The sequence below is a fragment of the Ochotona curzoniae genome, unplaced genomic scaffold (assembly GCF_017591425.1).
Source record: "Ochotona curzoniae isolate NIBS_2020 unplaced genomic scaffold, NIBS_Ocur_1.0 patch105, whole genome shotgun sequence".
Lineage (NCBI taxonomy): Eukaryota > Metazoa > Chordata > Mammalia > Lagomorpha > Ochotonidae > Ochotona > Ochotona curzoniae.
In genome coordinates this window covers 48,091-75,677 of record NW_024466646.1, presented here as the reverse complement: position 1 = coordinate 75,677, position 27,587 = coordinate 48,091, and the positions used below count along the sequence as shown (strand labels likewise).

The following is a 27,587-nucleotide window of genomic DNA, read 5'->3' as shown; positions in this document are numbered from 1 at the left end:
TGATTTCCCCATTGCCACTTAAATAACTGCATTTCCATCAGACTGGCAAGTGGTGTAAGCATTACATTAGGGAAAGTTACTGAATCAGACGTGCGGCATCATTTCACTTCTTAACTCAATTTTTTAAAATTGCCTCTTCAGTTTCATTTTCATATGAAAAAGTGTAGCCTGAGGAAGCACACCAGGAAGGCTACTAGGTGTCAGGAGTGGGCAGGAAGTTCAGGCTGCTGCGCATTTAACGAAGGTTAAGGCTGCAGACACCAACGGGGCGAGGCGCGGTGCAGGCCCCGGGTAAGCAGAGAAAGAGAAGTTTCAGAGGAGAGAGACGCCCTATTTTCTTGCGACATCGAGCAAGATTTCCTGAAGGGGGCGGTTTCTCGGCCAGGGCCGATCAGTTAATACAAGCCATTGGGCTACAGCAAGGGTCCCCCGGGAGTATGGTGTTTGCAAGTTTTCGGAGTCAAAGGGGTCTCTGATGGGTGCGGAGGGGCTTCCTATCCCTGGGGGTCAGAGATCCGCTCCGTGGATCTCGTGGGGGAAGATGGTGGGGCGTGCAGGGGGAGGTTCCCGCTGCACATCCGCGCAGGGCACGCCCCGCGTGAGTAGAGATGGAGAGGGGCAGGCTCGCGTCCGGGAGAGCCAAGCCGCTTCCGGCATGGATAGCCACTGATCCCTGTGGGAGGCAGGGGTTCCTAGTCTGGGTCCCGCCGCTCCTCCGGCAGGGCGCGAGTTCGCGTCCAGATCTCCCATTTTAGGGAAGCTTCCCCGGGCGCCGGCCCAGACCCGCCAGGTCGCTCCTCACCGGATCTCCCCAGGAAGCAGCCGCGGGACTTACCCGGACACCCCTTCCTCCTGGGCGCGGGTTGGTGTGAATCCTAACTTTGGCCAAAAGTCCTCCTTCCCTTTTCCCTACTGAAGTCAGGAAACGCTTGGAAACCATTCAGAACGCGCACTTCCCGTCCGGAGGCCCCGCCTCTTCCGGGAAGCGACTGCGGGCGCGCCCCTCCTGCGACCGGACCGGCAGGCGCATGCGCGGACCTGTTGCCGGGGACGCGCCGCTGTCTGCCCTTTCGCCGTCGCACCGCGCGCGTGCCTGTCCGCTTCCCGCGCCCGCGCAGGGGCGATTCCGGGGTGCCCAATCCGCGCTCGGCGCACGCGCGGGCAGAGTCCGGGGGCGCAGGCGCGGAGCGTCCCGCGGTGGGCGCCGGGGCGGCGGGGCAGCTGTCTCCTCGGGCGGCGAGCGCGCGGTTCCCGGCGGGTCAACGGCTGCCGGCCGAGGCCGAGGCGCCCCGGTCCCTCGGCGGAGATTTCGACTCGTTAGAGGTAGGGCGAGGGCGCGCGCGGTCCCCGTCCCCGGCCGCTATCCCCGCAGCCCGCCGGGTCGCGGCCGTCCTCCGGGGCCCGCACGGGAGCGGCCCGGCCGGCGGCTCGGGGCTGCGCCGCGGGGCACTCGGGCGGTGGCGCGGGCCGCTGGCTCCCGGCTCCGGGAGCCCGGAGGAGGTGAGGCGGTCCGGGGGCAGCAGCTCAAGTTTAACGGGTGCAGGCAGATGTCACTGCAAGTCCCAGCAGTCGTGGGGAGGAACGCCCGCCGACCCATCACCCGTCTGGGGAGAGTGTTGATGGATGTAGCTTTCCCCCTGGTTTGTGGTGGAAGTCACCTACCTTGTCTGGTGAGGAGGAATCCCGATGGAGAATTGCCCAAAACTGTTCTGTAAGGGCAGAGCCCGGGGCTGTAGGACCAGCCGGGCTGCAGGTGACACGGTGAGAATTCCTAGAAAGACAGGCTGCAGGCAAGTGACTAAACACTTGTGTGTGTGTGTAGACCTGGATACTGAAAGTGCTGTAAAGATGACCCATTCTGTAATGCATCTTCAAAGGAAAAATAGAATCCCCATTCCCTGGCTTTTGGGTGTCTGCTGTGTCGTTCTAAAAAATATACAGGAGCAGGTGCAGGGGTCTGCTGGTAACTGCCTTGAAGGTATGAGTGATGGAAGGAGTCTGTTACAATATCTGCTTAGGTCAGTTTAATACAGAACGGTGAGGTAGCCTTATGATGTATATTCACAATTTCTTTTTCGGAATACGAACAAGTGCAAAAAACAAAATGGGTTTGGAGGTTACTCTAATGTGGTTTAAAAAACATGTTTTTGTTTCACATAGAAGTAGTTGTGTAACCTAGGCAGATTGATACCACCTCTTTTTTTTTTTTTTTTTTGCGGGGGTGGGGTACCACCTCTGTAAGTTTCATTTCTGAAAGATGAAAGCGGTAACAGTGCCCAATATACTGGATTCTTAATGTGTCTACAGAGAGAGGAGCAAAACTTCACAGCTCTCTCTGTGATGAAAGTATTAGTGTAAAGCTAAGGACAAATTACATGTTAGAAGTTGGTGATGAGAATGAAGTAGACCAGAGCGCTTTGTTTACACAATTTTATACACACACTGCTGAAGATCTGACTGTCACTCAGAGACCTACAGTGAGGAAGACAGTGAAACCTCTTTGTGGCTCACTTTGAAACTTCGCTGTATGAGCGTGCATTATGTTTAAGACAGAATGGAATGGCACAAGGCAAGCTGGTGAGCCCACTTGCCTGAGGGTCAGGTGCAGTGGCTCTGGGTAGTAACGTGGTGACCTCTTGCCTGAACCCCCGTGTCTTCCCAGAAATCCGGGTACACTGCACAGGCTTTTTCGCTGCCGCCTGCCTATCTTAGTATCGTGGGAATGCTCTGTTTCAGTATTTTTTTTTTTTCTTTCTAAGATTGATTTTACTTGAAAGAGCTGTAGAGGGGTGGAGACAGCTAGATGGTCTTTCTCCTGCCTTACGTCCCAAATGGTGGCTATTGCTGGAGCTGGCTGAGTTGGAAGCCAGGGACCAGAAGCTTCTTTCTGGTCATCTGTTGTGGGTAGAGGGGTGCAAGTACTCAGGCAGTGTTGTGCTGCCATCCTAAGCATATGAGCAGGGAGCCGGATTGAAAGTGGAGCAGCTAGGATTTGAACCCGTGCCCACATGGGATGTTGGTGCTGCTGACAGTGGTTTTACTGGCTGTGCCACAGTGCTGGCCTCAATATCAGTGTTTTCAAGCAAAGAAATTTATTGTCTGTCCTCTGCCTTGTTGTACTTGTTCTGTTCACGTTAGAATGGCACTTAAATTAACTGTGAAGATGAAATGCAAAATAAGGTTGTACAGAGCCGGCCCAAAAGTTTTGTTTACTTTTAGTGGGAATATTAGAGGGACACAGAATGGTTTCTGTAGTGCTTGTTAGAGGTAGATGACAAAACACACTGCCTGTGAAAAATTGTCAGGTAAACATGGTCGTGGTGTCTGGGCAGCTGGGCATTGAAGAAAGCCGTCCTTGGGTTAGGCTCTGGGCTCTCTCTAGGCTAGCAGCTCTAAGCCTTCCTTAAGCCAGAGCTCGGCCGCAGCCTCCGCCTTGCCTTCTGCCTGCCTCAGTTTCCTGTTGTGAAATGTCACATGTGTTTTTAAGGCATACTTTTTTTAAGCAAGTGTTAACTTCACTCACCCGTTTTTGACCTCAGCTTGGAAATCCCTCTGTGGTCTCCAGCCCAGGTGTCCCCGTGGAGCTGGCAGCCGGCGGCTCTTGCCCTAGAACTGGTCTGTGGTGCCCTTCCCGCCCTGGCACCATCCCCTCACTGCTCAGCTGGCGCTGGAAGCGCTGTGCCTTGTACCGCCCACTTTATTGATCGGGTTTGCTCAACTAAATGTGTGTATTTTGAATCTAGTGAATTTCCCTTGATTTCATGATACATCCAAGAGGATGTGGCTGTTTAATTCAGTATATTAAAATGAGTCTGTTTGTTGTGTTGGGAGGAGTAGAATTAAATTGAGATAAGGCCCAGATCCATCATAACAGTTAAAAGTAAAAATAAAATTTGTTTGGTTGTGAAACTAGGTAACTCTGATTTCCTTTAGTGGGAGATACAAGTTCCTTAATACTTAGATCGATAGATTTGATGTAATCTCATAGAAACACATTTGATTTCTCTCATGTTTCTTATGTACCTCAATATTGTAATGAGCTTTTAGTTCAGGATTTTTTTTAGTTGTCCCCATTCTAATGGAGTTTATTTCTTGTAAAGGAGAATTGATGTGTTCCTAGCTGATAATATTTTATTGTAAATAAGTTCATATTAAAAAACGGTTTTCGGTGGTTTTAACATGTTGAGACTGTCTGGAACTTGGAACTAACTGTTGGGAAAATCCGTCCTCATTACATAGATGTTTGTGAAGATCCATCTTCCTTAGACACAGTGATTCGTGTATTAAAAGGCAGCATCCCTGAGTGTTTGTTAGATGTAAGTTGCCTTGGCAACCTGACAGCAGACTGCACACCCGCGCCTGTTCCGTGTTCCTGCCCTCCGTGTGGCAAGGCATGGCTGGCATCCCGGCATCTCCTGTGCCTGAGACGGAGCTCGCAGGTCTGGGCTAGCGCATACCCTCCTTCTCATCCTCCATGAAAAACTGTTGTTTTATAAATGCTTGATTTGGGGACGTTTTGGAAGAAATTAAAAATGTGCTTTCAGTTTTATTTAAAGCCGTACATTATGTGATTATAGCTGAAGTTGTGCTTTGGTCTAAGCAGGGTTGCTTTGTTTTCATTGCACTGCCCCTTTTGCAGCCCTCTGAGTGGAGTGCCTGCTTCCCGCTGCTTTGCCCTGCCTCGGACCTGTTGGTGCTGCCTGGTTGCTGGCTTCTCTGGGCCTGTTGTTAGTCAGCTCTGTGTTACTGTGTTGAGATGTCTGCAGAGGCCAGTTGAGCTACAGGAGGTTGTTTTGACCCAGGGTTCTGGTGGTTCACAGTTCGTACAGGCCACATTGGTTTGGGCTTTGGGGATGTCATCTTGCTTGGCACAGGCATCACACATCACGTGGCAGGTGGCAAGGAGCACATGTGACTGTGTGTTCCCCTCCCTGCTGCTCAAGCCACCAGGATTGCATCATGGGAACTCCATCTAAGGGCTTGAACAGTCTCACCTGTACTCACCATAGTTGGCATTTGTGTCCTTTTAAGTACCATCAACAAAAGACTTTGGGGACCATATTCTTGCATGATTTGGGGGAACAAACTCTGCTCAAGCCATAGTATAAAGTCTGGGATTTTCCAGGAAAAGCAGAAACTGTGAACTCGCCTTTGTGCCACTCCTTCAGTGTACAGTGCTTGGGTGCTTTGAGCTCTTCTTGGTGACCGGAGTCTTTAAATGTTGATTTTATGTGCATCGTCCAAAGTTTGACTTCAGAAGAGCAGTAGTAAGAGGACGCAGATTGCGGTTATCTGGAAGCACAAGCCTGGCTGCTGTTTGCGCTCGGGCTTTGGGAGGAGGGCGTAGAAGCAGGGTTCTGAGCCCGTGACGGACCTTCTCTCCACTGTGTAAGTTCTGTGAGTAAGCATTGAACTCTGCTTTAACGAAGGCAGGGTTAGAGAAGTCCCGAACTTGCTCGCTGCATGAAAGGAGTCATGGTGAAAGCAAGGACTTTATAAATAGCGATTTTGTGTAGTAAACTTCAAGCTTTACAAGCAAAGTGTTTTGGAAAATAAAGTTATAAAAATTATTCAGAAAGATTAGTTTACTCATAAAACTGGTTGGTATACAACAAGGAAATTGAGATGGTTTGATAAGATTTATGATAATCTTCATGTTTAAAATGGTTTAAGTGTAGATCCTTCAAAATGTTGTTAATGTTTTGCTGTAAGAAGTAATTTGAAGGCCCGGTGTGGTAGCCTAGCGGCTAAAGTCCTTGCCTTGAACATGCCAGGATCCCATATGAGTGCCAGTTCTAATCCCGGCAGCCCCACTTCCTATCCAGCTCCCTGCTTGTGGCCTGGGAAAGCAGTTGAGGACAGCCCAAGGCCTCGGGACCCAGTGCCTGCATGGGAGATCCGGAAGAAGTTCCTGGCTCCTTGCTTCAGATCAGTGCAGCACCGGCCGTTGCATTCACTTGGGGAGTGAATCATCGGATGGAAGATCTTCCTCTCCGTCTCTCTTCCTCTCTGTGTATCTGACTTTGCGATAAAAATAAATCTTAAAAAAAAAAAAAGTAATTTGACAGACTACCAGTTTGCTTAATGAAGTTTGCATTGTTTTAATTCCCAAACCTGATAAAACTGATTGCCCCAGCAGCTCTGTCCGTGGTGAGTTTGGAAGGCAGTCAGTTAGAAAATGGAGCGTCATGTGGGAGTGCCTGCCTCCCTGCTTTTTTCTTCCTCATATTTCTTCTTTATAGTTCCTATTCTACATCTGTGTCTCAGCTTCATGGTTTTTTGTTTGTTTGTTTTGTTTTGTTTTAGGGGCTGCCAGGATTAGAACCAGTGCCCATAGGGATCCCGGCATATGCAAGGTGAGGACTTTTGGCCAACAGGCTACTGCACTGGGCCCTCAGTTTCTTGTTTTTCATAACACTGTTCCCAGGGGCCCCTTGCCTCCCTGCCTGTGCACGACAGCCTGGGTTTTCTAGCTAGGTACACAGTGCTGCCACATCTTGGTAAGGACTCACTCGAATCCTTCAACCTAAATTGATGAGAGAAAACCTCATTCGGCCCCGTGTGGTTGTGGGGGATGAGAGGGTGGGGCGTGTGGTTTAGGGTTTAGGGGGTTACATCAGGGAGCCCAGGAGTACTCACTGCGTCTTAGAGACTTTACATTTTAAGTCAGACATTTTTCTCTCTTTTTATTTGGCAAATAATTACTAGATGCCAATCATTTTAGATTTTAAATATATTTTGTGGAAAATGAAAGCAACAGAGTAATCACAAAGCTGAATTTGTTTTTGTTTTGTTTTGTTTTGTTTGAAGACTTATTTATTTGAAAAGCAGCTTGAGAGAAGAATCTTCCATCTGGATTCACTCCCCAAATGTCAGCAGCAACCAAGCCAGGGCCAGGCTCACGTCCTGAGGCCGAAACTCCAGGCTGGGTCTCTCACGCAGGTGCTGGGCCCCGTGGACGTGGGTCTGCATCCTTCATCTGCTGCTTAGCAGGAGATGGGGCAGATGGAGCACCCGCCCCAGACCCATCCCGCAGAGTGGGTGTCACTCACACAGCCTGTCAGCTCTCACTGTGGGGACTCAGTATATGTATTTGTTAGCAAAGCTTTCTGCAATTTTAGTCATTAATTTTCTAGGTTCAAATTTTACTTATACTGAGATAAGTTAAGGCCATAAACATGGAGGTTTATTTTTTAAAAAAATTTATTTATTTATTTATTTAAAAAATTTACTGGAAAGTCATATACAGAGAGGAGGAGATACAAAGATTTTCCGTTCAATGATTCTCTCGCCAAGTGTACGCAATGGCCAGAGCTGAGCCGATCTGAAGTTAGGAGCCAGGAGCCTTTTCCAGGTCTGCCACGTGGGTATAGGGTCCCAACACTTTGGGCAGACTTTGATCTCTTTCCCAGGCCACAAGCAGGGAGCTGGATGGGAAGCAGGGCTGCCGGGATTAGAACCAGCACCCATGTGGGATCCTGGTGCATACAAGGGGAGGATTTTAGCTGCTAGGCTACCGTGCCAGACTCTTTACTATTTCTTTAAGGAATAGTTATTTACTTGGTAAATGCTTCAAAATAGCCTTCTTTGGGAAAATAATATGAGTAGCTGTTACTTATAACTGTCAAAGTGGGGTAGTGGCGCTGTAGTAATCGCAAGAACTCCTGTACCATCTGTCGGCCAACCTTGTGGGAGTTGAGGAGTCGAAGCATCAGGTACTCTGACATCAGGAAGCCCCTGGCCAGGCGGTACTGAGGAAATCAGCTGTGCAGAATACGCAGATCAGCTGTTCCCAGCCACACAGCCTTGCCATCTGTCTGGCGGCACGCCGGCCCAGGGCTTACCGGGCTGGCATCAGCGCCACGAGGCTGTGCTCCTTTTTGGGGTTTTGGTGGGAGCAAGGGAACAGGATCTCTTTCCTGGCACTCTGCAGTGTTTATCGATTCATGACTCATTGGTCCTGTGTTCAGGAGAGAAAGTTCGTTTTATTTTTCAATGTACAAATACATGAACAAAATATTTAAGATTGAATAAGCTTCGAGTGTAACTTAAGTTGAATGTGTAAGAATGGTCATTATGAATGCTATCTTCATTGTTACCGTACATCTTTGTTCAGACCTAATGGCCAAAAGAAAGGAAGAACATTTCCTCTCTCCAGAAAATGCCAAAAGACCCAGGCAGGAAGATCTGGACGACTGCGATCCGGACGACGACGAGGATGAGTGTGCAGGCTCTCTGACTAACGGCACCTCGACCTTGGTAAGTGTAAGCTGCCACGCTTGTGCCTGGCACTGACTTGTTTCTCAAGTCTGTTTCCTGTCATTGTTGTCATTCAAAATTGGAAGGCCAGGCCGTGTGGCAGTTTGTAAGAAGCCAGTCGAGACGGCCACATCCCACGTTGGAGTACCTGGGTCCCAGTCCCGCGCCCCTTCCCGAGAGGCAGCGGGAGAAGGTACTCTTGCTCCCAGCAGGAAAAGCTGGATTGCATTTCTGGCTCGTGCCTTTGGCCTGCTCCTGTCCCCGCTGCTGTGGCCTTTTGGAGACTGAACTGGAGTCTGAAAGATCTTTGCCTGTCTTTGCCTTTCCACCAAATTAAAGTTAAGTGATACATCACGTGAAATAGCCTCTTTTACTCTTGAAGCTTATGTGGTTAGGAAGATCGATGGAGAAAATAATGAAAGAAAAATTGGGTCTTTAATTTGACAGGCCCCTTGTAAGACCGCCAAAGGGGAATTAAAGGGAACAGAAACAAATTGGCAGGAATAGAATGAAAGGCACTGAGGATGCACCCAGTGAAAAGCAAAAGTGAAAGTCGCGTTAACCGTTCTGCGCACATAAACGTGACAGTGTAGGTAAGCTTGACCGGTTGAGTTGATGATTTGAATATTTCCACAACTACTGAGAGTTTAGTTCAGGTTTTAAAGCTCCTAAAATGAAGTCTCCAGGTTGCCAAGTTTTTGTGTTTTTTAAAGATTGATGTATTTTTACTTGAAAGAGTTAACCAAGTTGGGAAGAGAGAGAGGAGAGAATATGAGAATATCCATTATCTGCTGGGTTACTCTCCAAATGGTAGTGATGGCTGGAGCTGAGCCAATCTGAATCCAGCAGCTAGGAGCTTCTTTGTGGTCATGCACGTGGGTGCAGGGACCCGAGGCTCTTGAGTTACTCTCTGTTGCTTTCCCAGGCCGCCAGCTGGGAGCTGGGTCTGAAGTAGAACAGCTGAGACTCAAATTGGTGTCCAGATGGGATGCTGGCACTGCAGATGGAGGATCAGTCAGCTTGGCCACCAAGGTCACTCTAGACCCCGTTGGTTTTACTGGTGAATTTTCCCAAATATTTTAACATGAATTCACATGCATTCCTCAGTTTTTTTCCAAGAACAGGGAAAGAAGAAATGCTTTTGATTTCGTTATCTTGATATGAACTCCCAAAAGCCAAGCGTAAAAATTCAAATGCCTCATTAGTATAGGTGCAGAAATTCTGAACAAAATATGTCAAATAAATTTGAAATTCAGCATATAAAAGAACTATCCCCTGAACGAATGGATTTATTGTAGGAAAGCAAGCCTGAGTTTCTGAAAGTCGGTGTGATTCAGTGTACTACAGCTAAAGAAGAAAGTTGGTATGATCGTATCTGTGGATATAGTGAAAGTATTTGACAAAATTCAATGGCTATTTGACATTACAAGGTCCCAGGAAAATAGGAGCAGAGAGCAACTTCCTCAGTTTGCTAAGCAGCACTGTCGGGAAGACCCGGGTGTAACATATTGTAATGGTGAAAGAATGCGTAGTGTTCACTGAGATGGGGAGCACGGCAGGGTGTCTGCTTTCATCACTGTTGTTAGGGGCAGTGCGGGGACACGTAGTTAATGCAGAGGAAGAGGGAAAAGATAAACAGAAATTGCAGAAGAAAGTGAAACTGCCCTTATTTGCACATGAGCCTCATCTGGGTAGCAAGTTTCAGGGATTCCACAGAAAATTCTTAGGCTTGTAAGTGCATTAAGTGCATTCAGTCAAGTTAAAGCATGAAGATAAACATTTTAAAAACTGTACATACTGGCATTGAATACATGTACATGAACATTTGGAATCCAGAGGTTTTTACAGTTACAAAAGAATGCTTTGGGCAAGTTTGCATCAAGATGCCAGCAGTGATGTTGCAGCCGGAATGCTGGCAGGGTTGTGCAGTGACACACTCGCGTCCATCATCCATCCTGGGGAATGCCAGGTGGTGTAGCCACCTTGTAGACAGTGCATACGGAATGAGACAGATTCTGACCAGTGGTCCAGAGGTTATGCTCTAGACCTGAAAACTAGTGTGCTTGCGACAACTTGCATGTGGATGTTTATCGCAGCTTTATTTCTAACTTCTAAAACTTGGAAGAAACAAAGATGCCCTTTAGTAAGCCAAAGGATAAAGAAACTGTGGTGTGTCTAGACAATAGTGTATTTTTCAGCATCAGTAAGAACTGAACTATCAAGCCTTAAACGCAGATGGAGGAAATGAAAGTGCCTTTCATTGTGTAAAAGAAGCAAAACTGAAAAGGCTGTCTACTGTCTAATTTCAGTTTTGACGTTCTAGAAAAGCCAAAACTGTGGACCTGAAAGGCCAGTGATTACCAAGGGGTAGGGAAGACAAAGATTGAGGGACAAACACCAGGTGGCTTTTTGTTTGTTTGTTTGGTGGTGGTGGTGGTGGTGGTGGTGCAAAAGAAATATGCTATGTGATCTTTTTATGATCAGATGTATGTCTTTATTGAGTTGTACAAATTCAAACAATGTGCAGCAGGCAGAGTGAAGCTTAATAGGATAAGTACTTACTGTGGTCATAGGTGAGTGTAGGTTCATCGACTTTGACCAGTGGGCCACTTTGCTATGAAAGTTTGACAAGAGGGGGAGCTGTGTGTGTGTGTTTGGGGAGATGGTATTTGGGAAATCTCACTGAATTTGTGAACCCAGATCTGCTGTAAAAATAATTTAAGAAAAATGAAAGCACACTTAATTTTAAATCTAACAAAATATGTTCATCACGACTTTTATGCCGGAAACTAACCAGTATTGATGAATGGAATCAATGAAGAGCCCAATAAATGGGGAGACTTACTTACAGACTTGAAAGATTCAACAGAGAAAGAAAATGTTACTTTCTCTCCAAGAATGACCCATAGGTTTAAGTGCATTTTCCCATCAAAATTCAGCAAGAATATATATATGGGGAAACATCTTCTACTACTTATGTGAAAGGAAGGCAACTGAAATATCTAACAGAGTATTGAAATGTCTTCCACTTTCAAGACCTGTTAGATGAGTATAGCTGTAATGCTGAAGGTCACGTGAGGTTGGTACTGGGAAGGCTGCCCGGGTCACTGAGGCAGGACTAGCATCCATTTTGAGGAGGGAAGGAGGCTCACACACACAGAGTGAACCTAGTTTTTGTAAACTTGCACATGCAGTCCAGTGAAGGGGAAGGCAACCTGTTCATCAAATGGTGTTGAAATGTATTGGAACAATTATACACTGATGAGCAAAAAAAGCGAACCTTGACTGAGGTCTTATCTTACATAAAAATTAAATCAAAGTTGAGCCTCAGTTATGAGACTGTAAAATCTTCAGAAATAAGTCTAAGAGACATTGTTGGTTATAGACAGAGTTAAAAACTTAACAGTCACGATTTCATTAAAATTGAAGAAGTCACAAGTCTGCAAAAGACACAAGAGAACCAGGTTTTTGTCTTTAAAAAAATGTGTTTTGTTCTTAGAATTGTCCATTTACGTAATAGATAACTGTGAGATAGTGAATTTAGTGTTCTAGTCGTGGCTAGATTGTCAGTTTCCAGGGACGTTTTAAAATGAAATGCTGTGCGTCATAGAAATTTTTAAAAAGTTATATTAATTGATTTGAAAGGCAGAGTTACAGAGAGTGAGAGACAGACAGGTGACCCATCTGCTGGTTCACTGTCCAAATGGCTGCAGTAACTGGCGCTGTAGCAGCTGTACCACACGGGAGACAAGCATGTGGGCCGTCTTCTGTTACTTTCCCCGTTGCACTCACAGGGAGCTGGATCAGAAGTGAAGCAACTGATTTGAACCAGTGGCCCATGTGGGATGCCTGTACTGCGGAAGGCAGCTTAACTCAACTGTGCCAAGCACTGAACCCACAGAGAAAAATTTTCTGTCAGTAGTTCTCAGCCAGAAATGATTTTGTCTTCTTGGTGCTTAGGAACATTTGGCAATTGTCTGGATATATTTCTGGTGGTCCTAACTGGTGGGGATAGATACGTCCGTCACTGACTGGCATTATATAGTGCACAGGTGGCAAGCCCCTACCCTAGGAAGTATATATTTTTTTAACCTAAAGTCAACATTGTCCATAGTAAGAAACCTAGTGATACACTTGCAGAATCCTGTAAAGATGGTTGAAGGAGTGGTGACTGATAGAATGTTCATCTTGTTCATTGAAGTAACCATTATTCTTTCCTTGTAACTTCAGTTAAACTCCTGGTTTTCCTGCCTGCAAATGATTATAATGAATGAATTAGTTGTTTTCCAATTGTTTTTTATTAATAGACTGCAGCAGAAGTTGGAATAATTGAGAGTATTCAACTAAAAAACTTCATGTGCCATTCGATGCTTGGACCTTTTAAATTTGGTTCTAACGTTAACTTTGTCGTTGGTAACAATGGAAGTAAGTGCCTTTGCCCTCCTCATTTAACTGTGTGGTACTCTGAGATTATAATGTATTTGCTTCTTGGAGTGGTTGATAGTTAACTTGTAGCACTGATAAATATTTAGTTGATAAATTTTTGTGTTTACAGATACTTACAATATTTTCTGTGAGTCTATGCTGAATTAATTCCCACATGTTATTTAAGCAATATGGATAAGTATTTCCCACTTGTTTTCTAGATTTACACTGGATCTTACACCATTGAGATTGAGATTGAGATTGAAACAAGCCTGTGTCTTACCTCCGCTTAGCATTGTAAATGAGAAACTTGGGAATCCAAACATGAAAGGACTTAGCAGCTCTCACCTTAGTGGTTAATGAAAGCTTTACGTGGAGGTGCTATTTGTGCTGGTGCTCAAATGAAAATTAAAGATTCTTTAAATCTCACTGACAAAGTAGAAACTGAGATATTCCTAGGCAAACATTGCTCATCAGCCAAAGCTTGGGGGATTAGAAGCGTACATGTGTGGGGAATGTGAATAAATGTGTCTGCTTTCCATCGTGCAGTGCAGTGCAGGGAGGGCTGGAAGCTGGCACTGAGCATGGTGGTGGTGATATATTCGATTTGAATGTCATTGTGAAGACTTTGGAGTTTTATTCTAATATCACTAGGTAGCCAATTGAAGTTTTTGAGCGAAGGGCTGACATGTTAAGGTTTATAAAGCACTGCCATGTTACAGAGATGGGTTAGCAGAGAATGGAAGGAGCTGCTGATCTTCTGTGTTTGTTATGGAAAAAAGAAGTAACACATTTTAGAAAGGTACAAAATGAAGAATAACCAAATCAAGAATAGCAACTGAAGGAGCAGGAGTTAAGGGAGACAGGAGGGTGTAGTTATTGTACAGTTGTACCTAGGAAATACATGAAATTTGTTTTCTTAGATTAGTAAAAATGTAAAAATTAAAAACTCAATATATTACATTAGGGCATCAGAAAGTAACTACTAGTTAACCCATAATACAAGAAAAATTTTAGGAGCTAAGTGTATGCATGTTGGTAAACGGGCTAGGATGACACAATGAGAGTTTTAAGTAACCAGAGCCACTTTTCTCACTTCGGTAAAGTGGCAAAAGTTGGATTACTCAGTGCGCTGTTTTTCTCATAGTGGTACCTAAATATTTCATGAAATATGCAGATGCTTTTCGTTAAGCTTTCCATTTTGACACCAAAAGATAGTTATAATTGCATTTTTGCATTTCAGTGTGAGAATAATTCTTTTAGGAATATTTTGCAACCAATTGTAGGAGTTGTCTATTTCTTTTGTCTTAATGAATGACTTTTTCAACACCTGTTTCTGTAGGTGGGAAGAGTGCAGTGCTCACAGCTCTTATCGTTGGTCTTGGTGGAAAAGCAGTTGCTACTAATAGAGGATCTTCTTTAAAAGGTTTTGTCAAAGATGGACAGAAGTAAGTGTTTGGTTTCTACATATACTTTTTAATTTTCAGCAAGAAGCAGCTATCTCAGTTTCCCAGTTGATACAGACAGAGCTGGGATGGAACAGGCTTCCCAGCACAGGAGCGGTTTATCATAGTTTTGCCTGCCTTTCTGCTCCTTGTTGCCTGCCTGGCCCACTGTTGCCTATTACTCTCTTACACAGCTAGCTGGTACAGCCCCTTTCCAAATGCCTGCCCACCTATACATATCTTTCTAGAAGAAAGGGAAGTGATACTTTTGTTTAAAGCACTATTTAAAAGCTTGCATATTTCTGGCTAACATAAACGAGCATCAGCAAGGCCCTGTTGATGTGATGAGATGAGAGTAAAGTTAGTGATCATTCAGTGTATCCCTGAACAAAGAATTCCACAAAAGCAGCTCACTCTGCTTCTGGTTTGATGTCCTGTAATCGGTTGGATTGCCAGTATGTTTGATAAGAAGGCCATAGTCGCGAGTCTGTGGTTCTGCCTGAGCCTCGGTGAATGACCGACCCTGTTAGTATTCTCTTTGGCTTTGTGTTGACACTTCTTTTTGTCCTAGGTTGCGTTTGTCTAGCTGTATGTTAACCATCCAGTTTGTTGGTCATGGACTTGTTGCCCGTTGCCTCTGTGGCTCTGTCTCCAGGCTGATCTCATTATTCTTTTTCATGCTGCCCCAGATACCTCTGGAGGGATCCTTGTTTCTCATAACAACTGAATGTCCCAAACCCTGTCATACTGTCTCCCAGTGTGAGGCTGCTGCCACTGCTGCTGCTTCTCCCACGCCCAGTGCCCAGAACTTTTGAGTGGTAATTAACACTGTCTTTTTCTCGTATACTAGACTTCCTTTCTACTCAGTGTTGTATCTGTTTGACTTCTCTTACTAGTGAACTATAGAATGGGGACATGATGTCCATCAGGATTGAGAGCTGCTTCATGTGTCATGCAAAGGTGTTAGGGATCTGAAGCTGGGATTCCAAACCAAGTCTAGGGAAGGATGAAAGGTGCAGTGGAAGCTGTTTTCCATGCTGTGTGTCCTTGGAAAAGACCCTGCTGTTAGGAGTTTCCCAGCACCGTTTGCTTCTGCACTTGTCTTATTTTGGCCTCAGCCCAGAAGTCTTCTGCTTGCCCTCCACCCTCTCCAAATAAGATTATGTGTGTGGTAAAAAATTACCCCTTAATTTTCTTTCTTTCTTCCTTTTTTTTTTTTTTGGAAATTTTGTTCTGTTTGCTTGAAAGGCAGGCTGGCAGGGAGTGAAGAGACAGCAGGCCGAAGAGTTGTTACATCCGTTCCTCTGCTTCCCATAGTTGTAATGGCTAGGCCTGAACAGCCCGAAGCCAAGGACATGGAGTTAATCTGGTCTCATGTGCTTGGCAGTTCCTTTTTGCTATTTGCAAAGCTGAATTCAAAGCAGAGTAGCCAGGACTCCAACCGGCACTCCGAAATGAGACAGTGGCTTAACCCACCGAACCACAGTGCCAGCCCATTACTCAATTGCTTTTAGGTTAATGGAGCCAAATTGATTTCAGTTCATTAGTTTTAACTGTGTGTTTTTCAGTTACCCAATAATCTTGTCAGCCCGGTGAGAGTACCCGCTGATCTTTCTGGAACAGGAATTATATTTTATATACCATTAAATGTTATCTCTGTTAAATATTCCTGGTGTTTTTGTTTTTCATTTTGAAAGTCCTTAGACCGAGATAAAAACTCCTTTCTGAATATTATTTTAAGAAGAAATGCTCCTTTTGATACATCAAGGACACAGCTGCCTCTAGAGGGACAATTAATATATTTTAAAATGAGTCAATCAAAGCTAACATCTTTAGCTCCGCATCCCTCCTCCCTTTTTTACTGCTGTTGCACCTCTGAGGCGGTCCTCGGACGCTTGTCTCTGCCCTCCATCTCCACTGTCCGGTGCACCTGCGGGAGGACTGGGAGTGAAGAGCTCCCTCGGGGGTGCGGGGGCTCACCTGCTCACTGCGCACATTGTTTTAGAACATGGGCAGCCTGCTGTGGTTGCCTACGTGGTTCTGTACACTAGCCCTTGTGGCCTCGGATCTTTGCAGTAGACCTGCTTTTGACGTGAATGGTATCATAGGGTTCATTCTTCTGATTCTGTTCCAAATTCACTTAAAGACTTAAAACGTCTTTAACGTCGTGTCAAGGGCAGATACATTCCATTTTACATGTCTTCTTCCCTGTTTCTGGCTCGGCTGCTGCTGCCAGCTCTACCTCTATAGAGAGAGCTGCCAGAGTTGGACAAGAAGCCGAGTGCTTAGAGAGGCACCAGTTATCATTTGGAAAGACCTGTCATTGTGTCATTGATGGTCCCCCATTTTTTTTTTATTTGAAGAAGTAATGTACTTACACACGTGTTGGACTCTGAACTTTGACCTGAATTCATCATCAACAAAGGCCGTGTCAGGCAGTGTCCAGCTTGCCTGTCCCTGTCCCCTGGCACAGGCTGTCAACAAAGGCCGTGTCAGGCAGTGTCCAACTTGCCCGCCTCTGTCCCCTGGCACAGGCTCTCAACAAAGGCCTTGTCAGGCAGTGTCCAACTTGCCCGTCCCTGTCCCCTGGCACAGGCTCTCAACAAAGGCCTTGTCAGGCAGTGTCCAACTTGCCCGCCTCAGTCCCCTGGCACAGGCTCTCAACAAAGGCCTTGTCAGGCAGTGTCCAGCTTGCCCGTCCCTGTCCCCTGGTACAGGCTCTCAGCAAAGGCCTTGTCAGGCAGTGTCCAACTTGCCCGCCTCAGTCCCCTGGCACAGGCTCTCAGCAAAGGCCTTGTCAGGCAGTGTCCAGCTTGCCCGTCCCTGTCCCCTGGTACAGGGTCCCAACATTACTTTGAAACTTATTTGTGGCCATCAGTTTTTAAGAGAACTTCTTCTATTAAATTCATAGATATGAATATGCCAAATTTCTTTCAGTATACTGTATAAAGTGCTTCCAAAATCTCATTATAACATAGATAGCTGTCAAACACAAAAATACCTAAGGATGATGAAAATAAAGTTGATATTTGCTAATCAAGAATGATGTTTTGCTTATTTGAGAGAGACACACTGCCACCTGTTGATTTACTCGCCAGATTCCTACAGTGGCTGGAGCTGGCCAAAGCTGGTAGCCAGGGACTCAGTCTGGGTCTCCCACATGACTAATAGGAAACCAAGTAATTTGAGCTGCAACCTGCCACCTCGCCGCAAGGTGGAGTTAGGCGAAGAACTGGCACTCACACCAGGCACATTCTGACATGGTAGGTGGGTGCCTTAAGCCGAGTCTTGGTAACAAGGGCACATGGTTACCCCTAAGAGACATATTTGATAACATATAGTCATTTTATTTGTTTATTTTTAAAAATTTACTTATTTTTGCTGGAAAGGCAGATGTACAGAAAGGAGAGGCAGAAAGATCTTGCATCTGCTTAGTTCCTTTGCCAAATGGCCGTAACAGCTGGAGCCGAGCTGATCGGGAGCCGGAGCCTGCTCCAGCTGGTGAGAGCTCCTCCAGGGCTCTCGAAGGGGTGCAGCATCCCAAGGCTTTGGGCCACCCTCAGCTGCTTAGGCCACAAGCAGGGAGCTGCATGGGAAGTGGAGTAATTGGGCCATATGGGATGCTGGCACTTGTAGGTAGGGATTGGCAAATTGAACCAACATACTGACGCCTAGTCAGTTTTATTTTAAAAATATTTTTATGCAATATGTTAATTTAGTGCTAGATAATCTTGCCAGATAATGAAATTAAATAATATTTTTACTTATATTGTAGGCTCTCTGCCTTTTTCATAATTTGGCAAGTGATTATTAAATTTGTTCATTAGAATGAACTTGAACTTTTAAAATTAATTTAAAAGTCAAAGTTACAGAGAGAGCAAGAGAAACATCTTCCATAAGTCCCCCGAATGGCTGCAATGAGAGCAGGGCTGGGCTAGGTTGACACCTGGAGCCAGGGGATTGTCCTGGGCCTTCTGTGGGCAGCAGGGGCCCCAGCACGGGAGCCATGTAGGCTGCTTTCCCAGGCGGTTAGCAGGAACTGGGTCAGAAGTAGAACACCCAGGACTTACATTGTCACCCATACGAGATTCTGGCCTTGCATACTACAGCTTTACCTGGTATGCCGTGAAGCTGGCTTAAGAACTAACTGGAGCTTTTGCAAATTTTGTCAGTGAAAAGTTTTCAGGGGTCTGTCTTCATTAGGTAACTTATTAATATAAAAAACTACTGATCAAGAGAGCCCTAGAAAAGCATGTTTACTGTAAAGATGCATGAATAGAAATCTCGGGTGCTACAATGTGAAGGAGCTGGGTCTAGTAAGTGACCAGACTGAGATTGGAAACCAAGGTTCCTTTGTCTGTGGATCTTTTTAACTCACTTTTATGAAAGACTAAGAGACGGATCAAGGGATTTTTCATTTTATTCTTCACTTGCCCAATGTCCCTGCCAGTTAGGACTATGCTGAACTGAAACGGGGAGTCAAACCAACCCTTGTTTGAATTCAAGTACTCCCAAGAGTGCACCTTAATAGGATCTGGAAATCAAAGTGGCACCTAGACCTAGGCATTCTGAGGGTGTGCCCAAGCCCTGCCTCTGCTCTGTCTCGTGTGTGTTCTCCAGCTGTCTCGGGGCCTGTCTCCTTTTCTTTGGCATGTGCTACAACTCTTCTTTACCACCCCGTTCAGCTCCTTACTCAATCATCCACACTCCTTGGGACACACGCGTGGGCGTGAATCTCTGTCTCTGAGGCGTGTGTCCTCTTATTCTTCAGCCAGCACAGTGTCACTGTCTTCCACTGTCAGGTACTTGTCTTAATCTGCGGGGTTAGTGGGGGTGGGGAGACCATGATCTTGTGCAGCTGGCAGTTTTCCCAAGAGGTTATCCTAGTCCAGATTCCTGCTGCTTTCACAGACTATTTTCCCAGGTCCCATAACTTTGTAGCTCCATAGAATCACCATCTCTTGACTTGGTTGTATCTTAATTTGAATTTTAAAAGCTTTTTTTAAAAATAATTATGCATTTGCAGAAGTATTGTAAAGATAGTAGAGACGTCTGTTTATGTACATTTACCCAGTTTCCTTTAATTTTTGTATCTTCAGTAACTAAGATGGATTTATCAAAGCTATATGTAATTTTAACATTGATAGAATGTTAACTAAGTTATAAACTTGCTTCAGATATTTTTAGAAATTTTTTTACTTTGTATTTTAAAAGAAGCAAAGAAGCTGATCGCTCTGTTAGGTCTTAGTTCTGTTCGTCTTTAACCTGGGACGATAGGCCCTGGGAGGGCAGGCGGTGAAGCCCAATCTTCCTGCTGAGCTGCAGGAAGGACAGGGGAGGGAGCAAGAGCAGAGTGAGCCCTTCGGGGCGTTTGCTTTGTGTCCCACAGATGTGTGACGGTCACGGTCATTCCAGCTCTTTTTTTCTGACATTTCTTACAAATTACAATAGTTTTGGAATATGATTACAAATTCACGAAGTTTATTTCATTACTATTTGCAGTGGTTTTTTTTGTCAAAGATTTCCATTTTAGTACATGCTCTTAGAAACTAGACTAAGTAAGTATTTTCTGCTTTTAAGTGTTAGGAAGTTATATCTATGAGTATATTGATCAGTGTCTGATTTTTTTCTATTAAGTGTTAGTTTAGCAGACTGGGAGTGTGCAATTACTGATTTTTCCCCTTGTAATATCTTGAAATATACATGGTTGTAAATCTGACAGATATATTCAGTTAGGCAGAGTTATGCTTTCAGGTGTTATATGTATATTTAACTGTATTGTTGTAAAATAATTTACAGTGTCAACCCTTGAAGAAATTTTGAGCTTTAGTTTATATTTCTTGGTATCAGATAGTTTTATTTTATTTTTACTATCAAGTAATTAAAAAATTAAGGTAGCTCCTTCATGCTGATCTTTTTACGAAGCATTCTTGGGTATCATCATTCTTCATCATTTTTAAATGCCTTTTCTCAACGTGCTGCTTCATTGTGCAAGTGTTCCTAGTCAGGTCGTATGTTATAATGGACTGTATAATCCTTATAGCAAAATATACTAGTTGCTTACATGATTTGAAATAAGTGGAACTTAATGTTTTGGGGTAACATATTGTATTTCTGTTAACAGATAGAAGATAATTTTGCATAAAACTTGTTCTGAACTTTATATTTTTATTCTATTTTGTTAATATCTTTATCATTCTGTAATAAGCTGTCAGTCAGCAGCTGTGTACATAAGCAAGGTTTTAAGTGAATTTGCTAGATTATTTGGAGGGTAACATGGTCTTCTCACTCTTGTACTTAGCTGTGTCTGAGTTAGCCTGACGGTGTCTTTCAGCTCAGCAGATATCACCATCACATTGAGGAACAGAGGCGACGACGCCTTTAAGGCCAGCGTGTACGGGGACTGCATCACGGTGAAGCAGCACATCAGCGTGGATGGGAGTCGCTCTTACAAACTGAAAAGCTCGTCAGGTTCGTTTTGGTTTCCTTTTCATACAAATATTAGCGAATACTCAAAAACAATTTATTATGCTCATACTCATTCAAAGAGTATTTTTTTCCCATTCCCTTAAAACCTGTATCTTAGGGTTGGTTGTTCTGTGTTCAGGTATTCATATGTGTATGCACAGCTTTATAGGCAAATCTCTTACATAGAGACCTTGCACCCTTGCACTTTTTTCTCTTCTTCTCCTTTTTAAAATTTATTTGTTTATTTATTTTATATTGACATGGCTGATTTACAGAGAAGAGGGAGACAGAGGAAGATCTTCTGTCCACTGGTTCTCTGTCCAAGTGACCGCAACGGCTGGAGATGAGCCAGTCCAAAGCCAGGAGCTTCTTCCGGGTCTCTCATTCAGGTGCAAGGTTCTAAGACCTTGGGTCAATCTCGACTACTTTACCAGGCTACAAGCAGGGAGCTGGAAATTGGAGCAGCCAGGACATGAACCAGTGCCCATGTGGAATCCTGGTGCATGCAAGGAGAGGATTTAGCTACTAGACTACTGTGCCGGTCTCCTAGCCTTGCTCTTTTTGTAGCTGTGGAGAGAGGTGGCTAGAAAGGATAGTAACAGGCACAGAGGAAGAAAGGCAAGTGTAGGGACACTGGAAAATATGGGTAGTTGAGGAGCAAATGTTAGGAGATGACGATGCTCCCTTGCAGTGCACCTGGCTGGAACTTTTTCCTCTCCACTGTGCTGTGATTAGCATAGCACTCTAGTTCCTCTGATTGATACATAATTTGGTGCTACCTTTCTTGATGATAAGATGAAGAGTAATTCATTTTGGTATGTTATTAAGTAGGACAATGTATTTTTTGGGTTGTTTTCCTAAAATTGTCTGGTAATTTTTTGTTTCTCATAAATTAGGTGCTGTGGTTTCTACAAAGAAAGACGAGTTAACTGCAATTCTTGATCATTTTAACATTCAGGTAATTGTTAAAATTGTATATCAAAGTAATTAAACTGATTGTTTTTTGGCGTGCTTGTGCTTAAGGTATAGAAACCGTTAAAAATAACTCATGCGTAACCTGACTACAGAATGTGTACTGTTAACTATTGTTAATGAAACCGCTTAACAATTACAAGTTCACCATGAATTTTAAATATATAACATGCTGGCTTTAATTTGAACATTTAAACTGCTAAGGGCTAAAGTTTGTGTTAAAATAAGACTTTTAAATTTAAAAAACATCCTACCATGTAACTGAATTGCTATATTTTGTTTTGTGTTTTTTCTTTTATTATTGTTGTTATCAATTTATAACACAGTTCCATAGGCCCTGGAATTTCCCTTATCCCCTCCCTAATTCTTCTTCCCCACCCCTCACGGAGTCCCCTATATTATTACACTTGTATCGTTCTTCATAAATAGTCATAAGTCCATCATTGCAGGCATGGAAAATGGACAGTGGCGAAGAATCCAGTATCATGTTGTCAAGATATATTCAGTCTCATTGGGAGTTCGTCTTTGATCTGGAAGTAGAAATGCATATTGCATTGCATCCTCACATCTGGGTATGATAGTCTCCATTACACAGTTACTATACATCCCCTTAAATGAAAAGCCACAAAGCAAAATCAGCAGCAGAGGAAAAAAAGAAATTTATAACACCATAAAGTTAAATAACATGCTACTGAATGAGTAATGTGTCACTGAAGAAATGAAAAAGAAACTCAAGAACCTTCTTGAAGAAAATGATGCCACCATAGGAGCTATGAGTTAGTGAAGAATTTAATGGGGAAAAAAGTGTTGAAGAAATGAAAATAAAAACAAAAATGTTGAAATCTGTGAGAGATGGTTTCCGCTGGTTGTGGTTGGTGAGATGTGTCTCCTGTAGGCAACATAGATGGGTTTTGTTTTTTAAATCCAGTCTACTAATCTATGATGTTTGATTGATGAGTTTAAGCCATTTACATTCAGGATTAATATAAATAGGTGGTAATTAGTCCTGTCATTTTAACAATGGGTTGTTCATTGATTTAGCCTTGTTATTATCTTGCTGGGATGGTCTTCGCATTTCCCTTGGGTTTGACGGGTCTGTTTCTTTTCCTTTAAGTAGTGCTTGCAGGGCAGGTTTAGAAGAGGCATATTCTTTTAACTTTACTGTGGACGAATTTTACTTCATTTTCAAAGACAAAAGGAAAGGAAAGTATGTTATTTATTCTGAGCTGACAATCTTGTTTTTAGAATCTGGAATATGTCGCTTCATTCTCTTGTGGCCTATAGAGTTTCCTGTGAGAGGTCTACCTGTGACTTTAACAGGCATTCTGTCATATGTCAGTTAATTTTTTTTCACGTGTACATTTAAGGATCTTTTCATTATGTTTGATTGAAGAGAACTTGATTATTATGTGTCGGGCTTGAAGATTGCTTTTGGTCAACCCTGTTGGGAGTTCTGTCCCCCTTTTGGATGTTGTTTCCCCATTGTTTCTCTAGGTTAGGGAAATTTTCCCTTATTATTTCAGTGAATGCATTTTAAACACAGCTTCTTTTTCTGCACCTTCTGGAGCTCCTGTAAATTTTATATTTGGCCTTTTAATGGTATGTCTTAGTTCTTGAATATTTTTATTAGTTTGACCCAGCTCTGCTTCTAGCTTTTTGATTGTTTCCCCATCATGACAAGAAATATTTTCCAATTCTGAGATTCTTTCTTCTGCATGTTCATTTTATTATTGAGACTTTCCACTGAATTATAATTTACTCTGTTGTGTCCTTTATTTCCAATAATCTGCTTGATTTTGTTTCAGTATTACTATTTCCTTTGTGACATACTTCTTAAATTCCTTTAACTCCTATACGTGCTTCTCATTCTTCATAAGAAGCTTTATAAGGTTCCTGAATTTTGTATCCCCCATTTTTTCAATGTGTTCTTCAGGTAACTCTGAGGTTGGACAAGGCTTTTGTTCCTTTGCAGGGGAGCCTTCAGCAGTATTCATTGGGCTTCTGTCTCTTCTTTTGCTCTTGGTCGTTGTACTTCTGGTTAGCAGATTCTTCTTGGGGCAGGTTTCTAAGCTGTGTCACCCACAGGTCTGCAGTTCGATTTTACTGATTGTAGTTGGTACACAATTCTTTGTTTGCAGTCACTTGTGCCACTTTGAAGCCACCAGTACTATGCGCTGAGTTCAGTGAGTTTGCTCCCAGCTCAGCACATGTGCAGCTCACTGTTTTCTTAGCAGTCTCACAAACCCTTTGCCACACTGTTCAGAATGGTGCCTGATGGAGTTCTTAACCTGCTGGCCATTATGTCTGGGGGCTGCCCAAACCTATAGTGGGTGGAACTTGTAGATGCTATGTCATTGCTATTCACTGAGCCTGAAGTGAGTTCCCTTCCAGCTTAGAGCAGGCACAGTCTTGTCCTAGCACCTTTGCCTCCCTCCACAAAAACTGTACCTGATTTGGCTCTGTTGGATGTCTGGGCTGTGAAATCCAGCCTGTTCCATGCTGCCTGTCTGGGATCTGCTGCTCTGTCTCTGCTCCTGGTCAAATCGAACAAACCAGCAGGACAGGAAGCTCTCTGGGTTCACCTGCTGAGCTCCTGATGAGCTCCACTTCCTACCTGGTTGCTGGTGGAGTTCTGTCCACTGGTGCAGTTCAGATTGCCACTGGCTGAATGTTGCTGGGGTGCCTGGTCACTGCAACACCACACCGTGTTTTCACTGCTTTCCCGTGTCCATCAGTCTCCAGGTGCCCTGTCTGTCCTGTCCTATTTCCTGGAATGTGCCCTCTCTGCTTCACCCTGACTGATGTTTGTTTAAACGTGTCTTTACCCTGTTCTGCTGTCTTGATTCTCAGTTGCTATATTCTTAAAGAAAGAAAATGTAATCCAGAAGGAGAAAATGTTTCTGTCTATTTCAGAGTTACTGATCCCAATAATAGGCGACAAGGCTTGGGTCCTCTCTGCTAAGATACTTTGTGTTAGACAGTACTGCAAGGCTGTGATGAAGTCTCTGAGACAGGTTTCTTAGGAAGAAAAAGAGGCTTAATTAAAGCTTAGAGTTGTGGAAATCCAAAGTCCAAGTAGCATAGCATGGATTGTGATGCAGCCCCTGTGACGGATGGTGGAGGAATTACAGGAAATGATAGGTCTTAAAAAGGAGATAAAGAGACTGTGTGACCTGCTGGCATGGCATTGCACGCTACTCCTCTACCTGCTGAACTGATAGCCCATAGAAGTGCCAGTTAGAGTTCTGGCTATTCCACTTCTGATCCAGCCGCTTGTTCGTGACTAGGAAAGGCAGCAGAGGATGGTCCAAATCATTGAAACCTTACATCCACTTGGTGACCTTGAAGAAGCTCCTGGCTCTTGATTCCGGATCAGCTCCGCTCTGGCCATTGCGAGATTTTAGTATTGAACGGAAATGTGGTTCTCTGTCCTCTCTTTGTAAAAATCTGCCTTTCAAATGAAAATGGGTAAAGCTTTATATATATAAAAAAAGATTGTACTTTGGTTTGAAAGGCAGAGACATTAGTCTTCCAACTGCCTGCCTGCTCCCCAAATTTCCAACATGGTCAGAGTTAGAGCGTGTTTGAAGCGTAGTCCCAGTGTCCCCTGCAGGTGACCGAGTCAGGTGCATGAGCTGTCCTATGCTGCTTCTCAGGTGCTCTTCAGCAGGAAGCTTGGTGAGAAAAGGAAGGGCGCTTAGACTCGAACCAAGCACTTGGATATGGGAGAGGGTGTCCCAGGCACGTGTGACCACTGCGCCGTCTGTGTACTTGGTCATTATGTACTGCTGTGTCTGTGTCACACTGGGGGTTATTTTTCAGGATTTAGAGCACTATGATTGTTACTACAGAGAAAGAACGTTCAGGAGTTTTGATCTCTTTTCCAGTTTGCTTTAGAACAAACTTACCAGAACAAATCTCTGTGGTGTTCGGTGTCTGAATCTACCCTGCTTGTCAGGGTAATCTCTAGCCATAAATGGCTCCTGTCCACGAAGTGTATGACCTGTTTTTTTATTGTTGATTTTGGTGAAGCAGAAAAAGCCATATGTGGCAAGTCACAAGCTTAGGAAAGAATAAGAAGCATTATTAAAATCTGGAGCAGAGCAGGTGCAGCAAATGTATTTTCAGTTAGAACACAGTTTGAGTACTGAAAACCAAAACTTATCGTTTATGTAATAACAGAGATTAGGAGAATGTTTGAGGTTACCCAGCCATGCGGGTCATGCTGCACCCTGTGGGTACCTGACACACGGGCCTGCTCCACATGTACCCTGTGGTTCTCTGGCATGCTGTGCACACCTTGTGTGGACTTCAGATGTCTCTGTCACATGCACCTGAAGGTTGGTTGGGGCAGTCACTCAGTCAGGGAGTCTCTTAGGCTCTTTTGTGGGTTGTTTCTGTAGGAAGTTCTCCTTTGGTAGAGCGTAAAAGCCTGCTTCTGCATGCTCCCACTTCCTTGGGTAATATAAAAGATGCTTATTCTTTCTTAAAATAATGAAGATTATTATGTTAATTACTTTATTCTTCTTGGATGGTTTAATTGTAACTGAAGGTCAGATTCATTGATAACATACCAGAGGACTTAGAACCTTGCTGTTAAAAGCTAATCACTAGCCACAGGTGGATGGATCTTGAATGCTTGCATATAGGTGGTCTTGAGGTGTGCTTCATAGTAGATGAAGTAGCAGATTTTGAAGACAATAAAAAAGAATAGCTTAATTTTCATGTTGATTGCTATGTTAAGGTGATATTTTGGCTATAGTGGACTAAAGCATCGCACCTAGCTTTACCTCTTTATATCTTTGATTTGGATACTATACAGTATCTAATTGTATAGTCCCTTCTACTCTGTGGTTAAGCTGGTGCATTTGTTGATGTGTTTTGAGAGACAAAGAGAGATGCCTACTTGCTAGTTCACTCCTCCAGATGCCTTTGATGGTTGGGCTGAAATGAGGCCAAAGCTGGTAACTTGGAATTCATCCAGGGCTTCCAGAATGAGTGCAGAAATCAGTCTTTGGTATGGTTGGTAGTTGTCTTAGGCTCCAGGCCCCACATCCTCCTCAGCCTTTAAAAAGTCAGATGGGGGCCCGGCAGGATGGCGCAGTGGTTAAGGTCCTCGCCTTGCACGCCCGGGATCCCATATGGGCGCCGGTTCTATCCTGGCAGCCCTGCTTCCCTTCCAGTTCCCTGCCTGTGGCCCAGGAAAGCAGTCGAGGACAGCCCAAAAAGCTTTGGGACCCTGCGCCCGCATGGGAGACCCAGAAGAGTCTCCTGGCTTCGGATCGGCATAGCATCGGCCGTTGCGCTCACTTGGGGAGTGAATCATCGGACGGAAGATCTTTCTCTCTGTATATCCGCCTTTCCAATAAAAAAAAATAATAAAAATAAATCTTTTAAAAAAAAAAGTCAGATGGCAGTCTGAAACTATAGTAGAAAAAAATCATTGTAAAAAATATGCAGCAGTCACAGTCTGGTCTTTGTGTTAGAAAACTTTAAAGGCTTCTTTACAATTGCATAAATTTTTGTTTTACCTTAGAAGAGAGAACCTAGCATTTTACTTAAAAGAAATGTTTTAAACCACTGGTATAAAAACAAATTACCCAAGTGTGTTTTGCAAATGTTAAAGATTTTCTCATTTTAAGGTAAACTTAAAGGAATGTATAGTGATGGCATAAGAGACTATCATATCCAGATGTGAAGATACAATGCAGTATGCATCTCTATTTCCAAATCAAAGATGGACTCCCAGTGAAACTGTTGAACATATCTAGACAATGGGATGCTGGACTGTCTGCCATTGTCTGTACCAGCAATGTCAGGACACACTTAAATAACAGACTAATGGACTTATGACTGCTTATGAAGGACTATACTATTGTAATAATATGGGGGAAATGAGTCAGGGATGGAGATTTGGGGAGGGAACAGAAAAATCCCAGGCCCTATAAAATTGTACCATTATATTCAAAATTTAAATAAATAAAGGTTTTAAACTTTTTGTTTCTCATCTATACTGAC

At 43.9% G+C, this 27,587-nt stretch overlaps 1 protein-coding gene across 5 annotated transcripts in view; it reads left to right on the top strand.

Annotated features, from left to right (window-relative positions):
- The first annotated feature begins 1,179 nt into the window (after window positions 1-1,179).
- Window positions 1,180-27,587, top strand: part of LOC121166254 (structural maintenance of chromosomes protein 6) — a 71,781-nt gene continuing 45,373 nt past the window's right edge. For 3 of the 5 annotated variants that reach the window (XM_040995358.1, XM_040995359.1, XM_040995356.1), the window contains exons 1-5: window positions 7,485-8,259; window positions 12,567-12,684; window positions 14,027-14,132; window positions 20,464-20,600; window positions 21,494-21,555. In XM_040995358.1, the coding sequence (XP_040851292.1) occupies window positions 8,068-8,259; window positions 12,567-12,684; window positions 14,027-14,132; window positions 20,464-20,600; window positions 21,494-21,555 (615 nt within the window). In that variant the 5' untranslated portion in view covers window positions 7,485-8,067. Of the gene's footprint in view, window positions 1,324-7,482; window positions 8,260-12,566; window positions 12,685-14,026; window positions 14,133-20,463; window positions 20,601-21,493; window positions 21,556-27,587 lie in introns of those variants that run through there. The other 2 variants (XM_040995357.1, XR_005885381.1) reach the window with 2 other exon arrangements.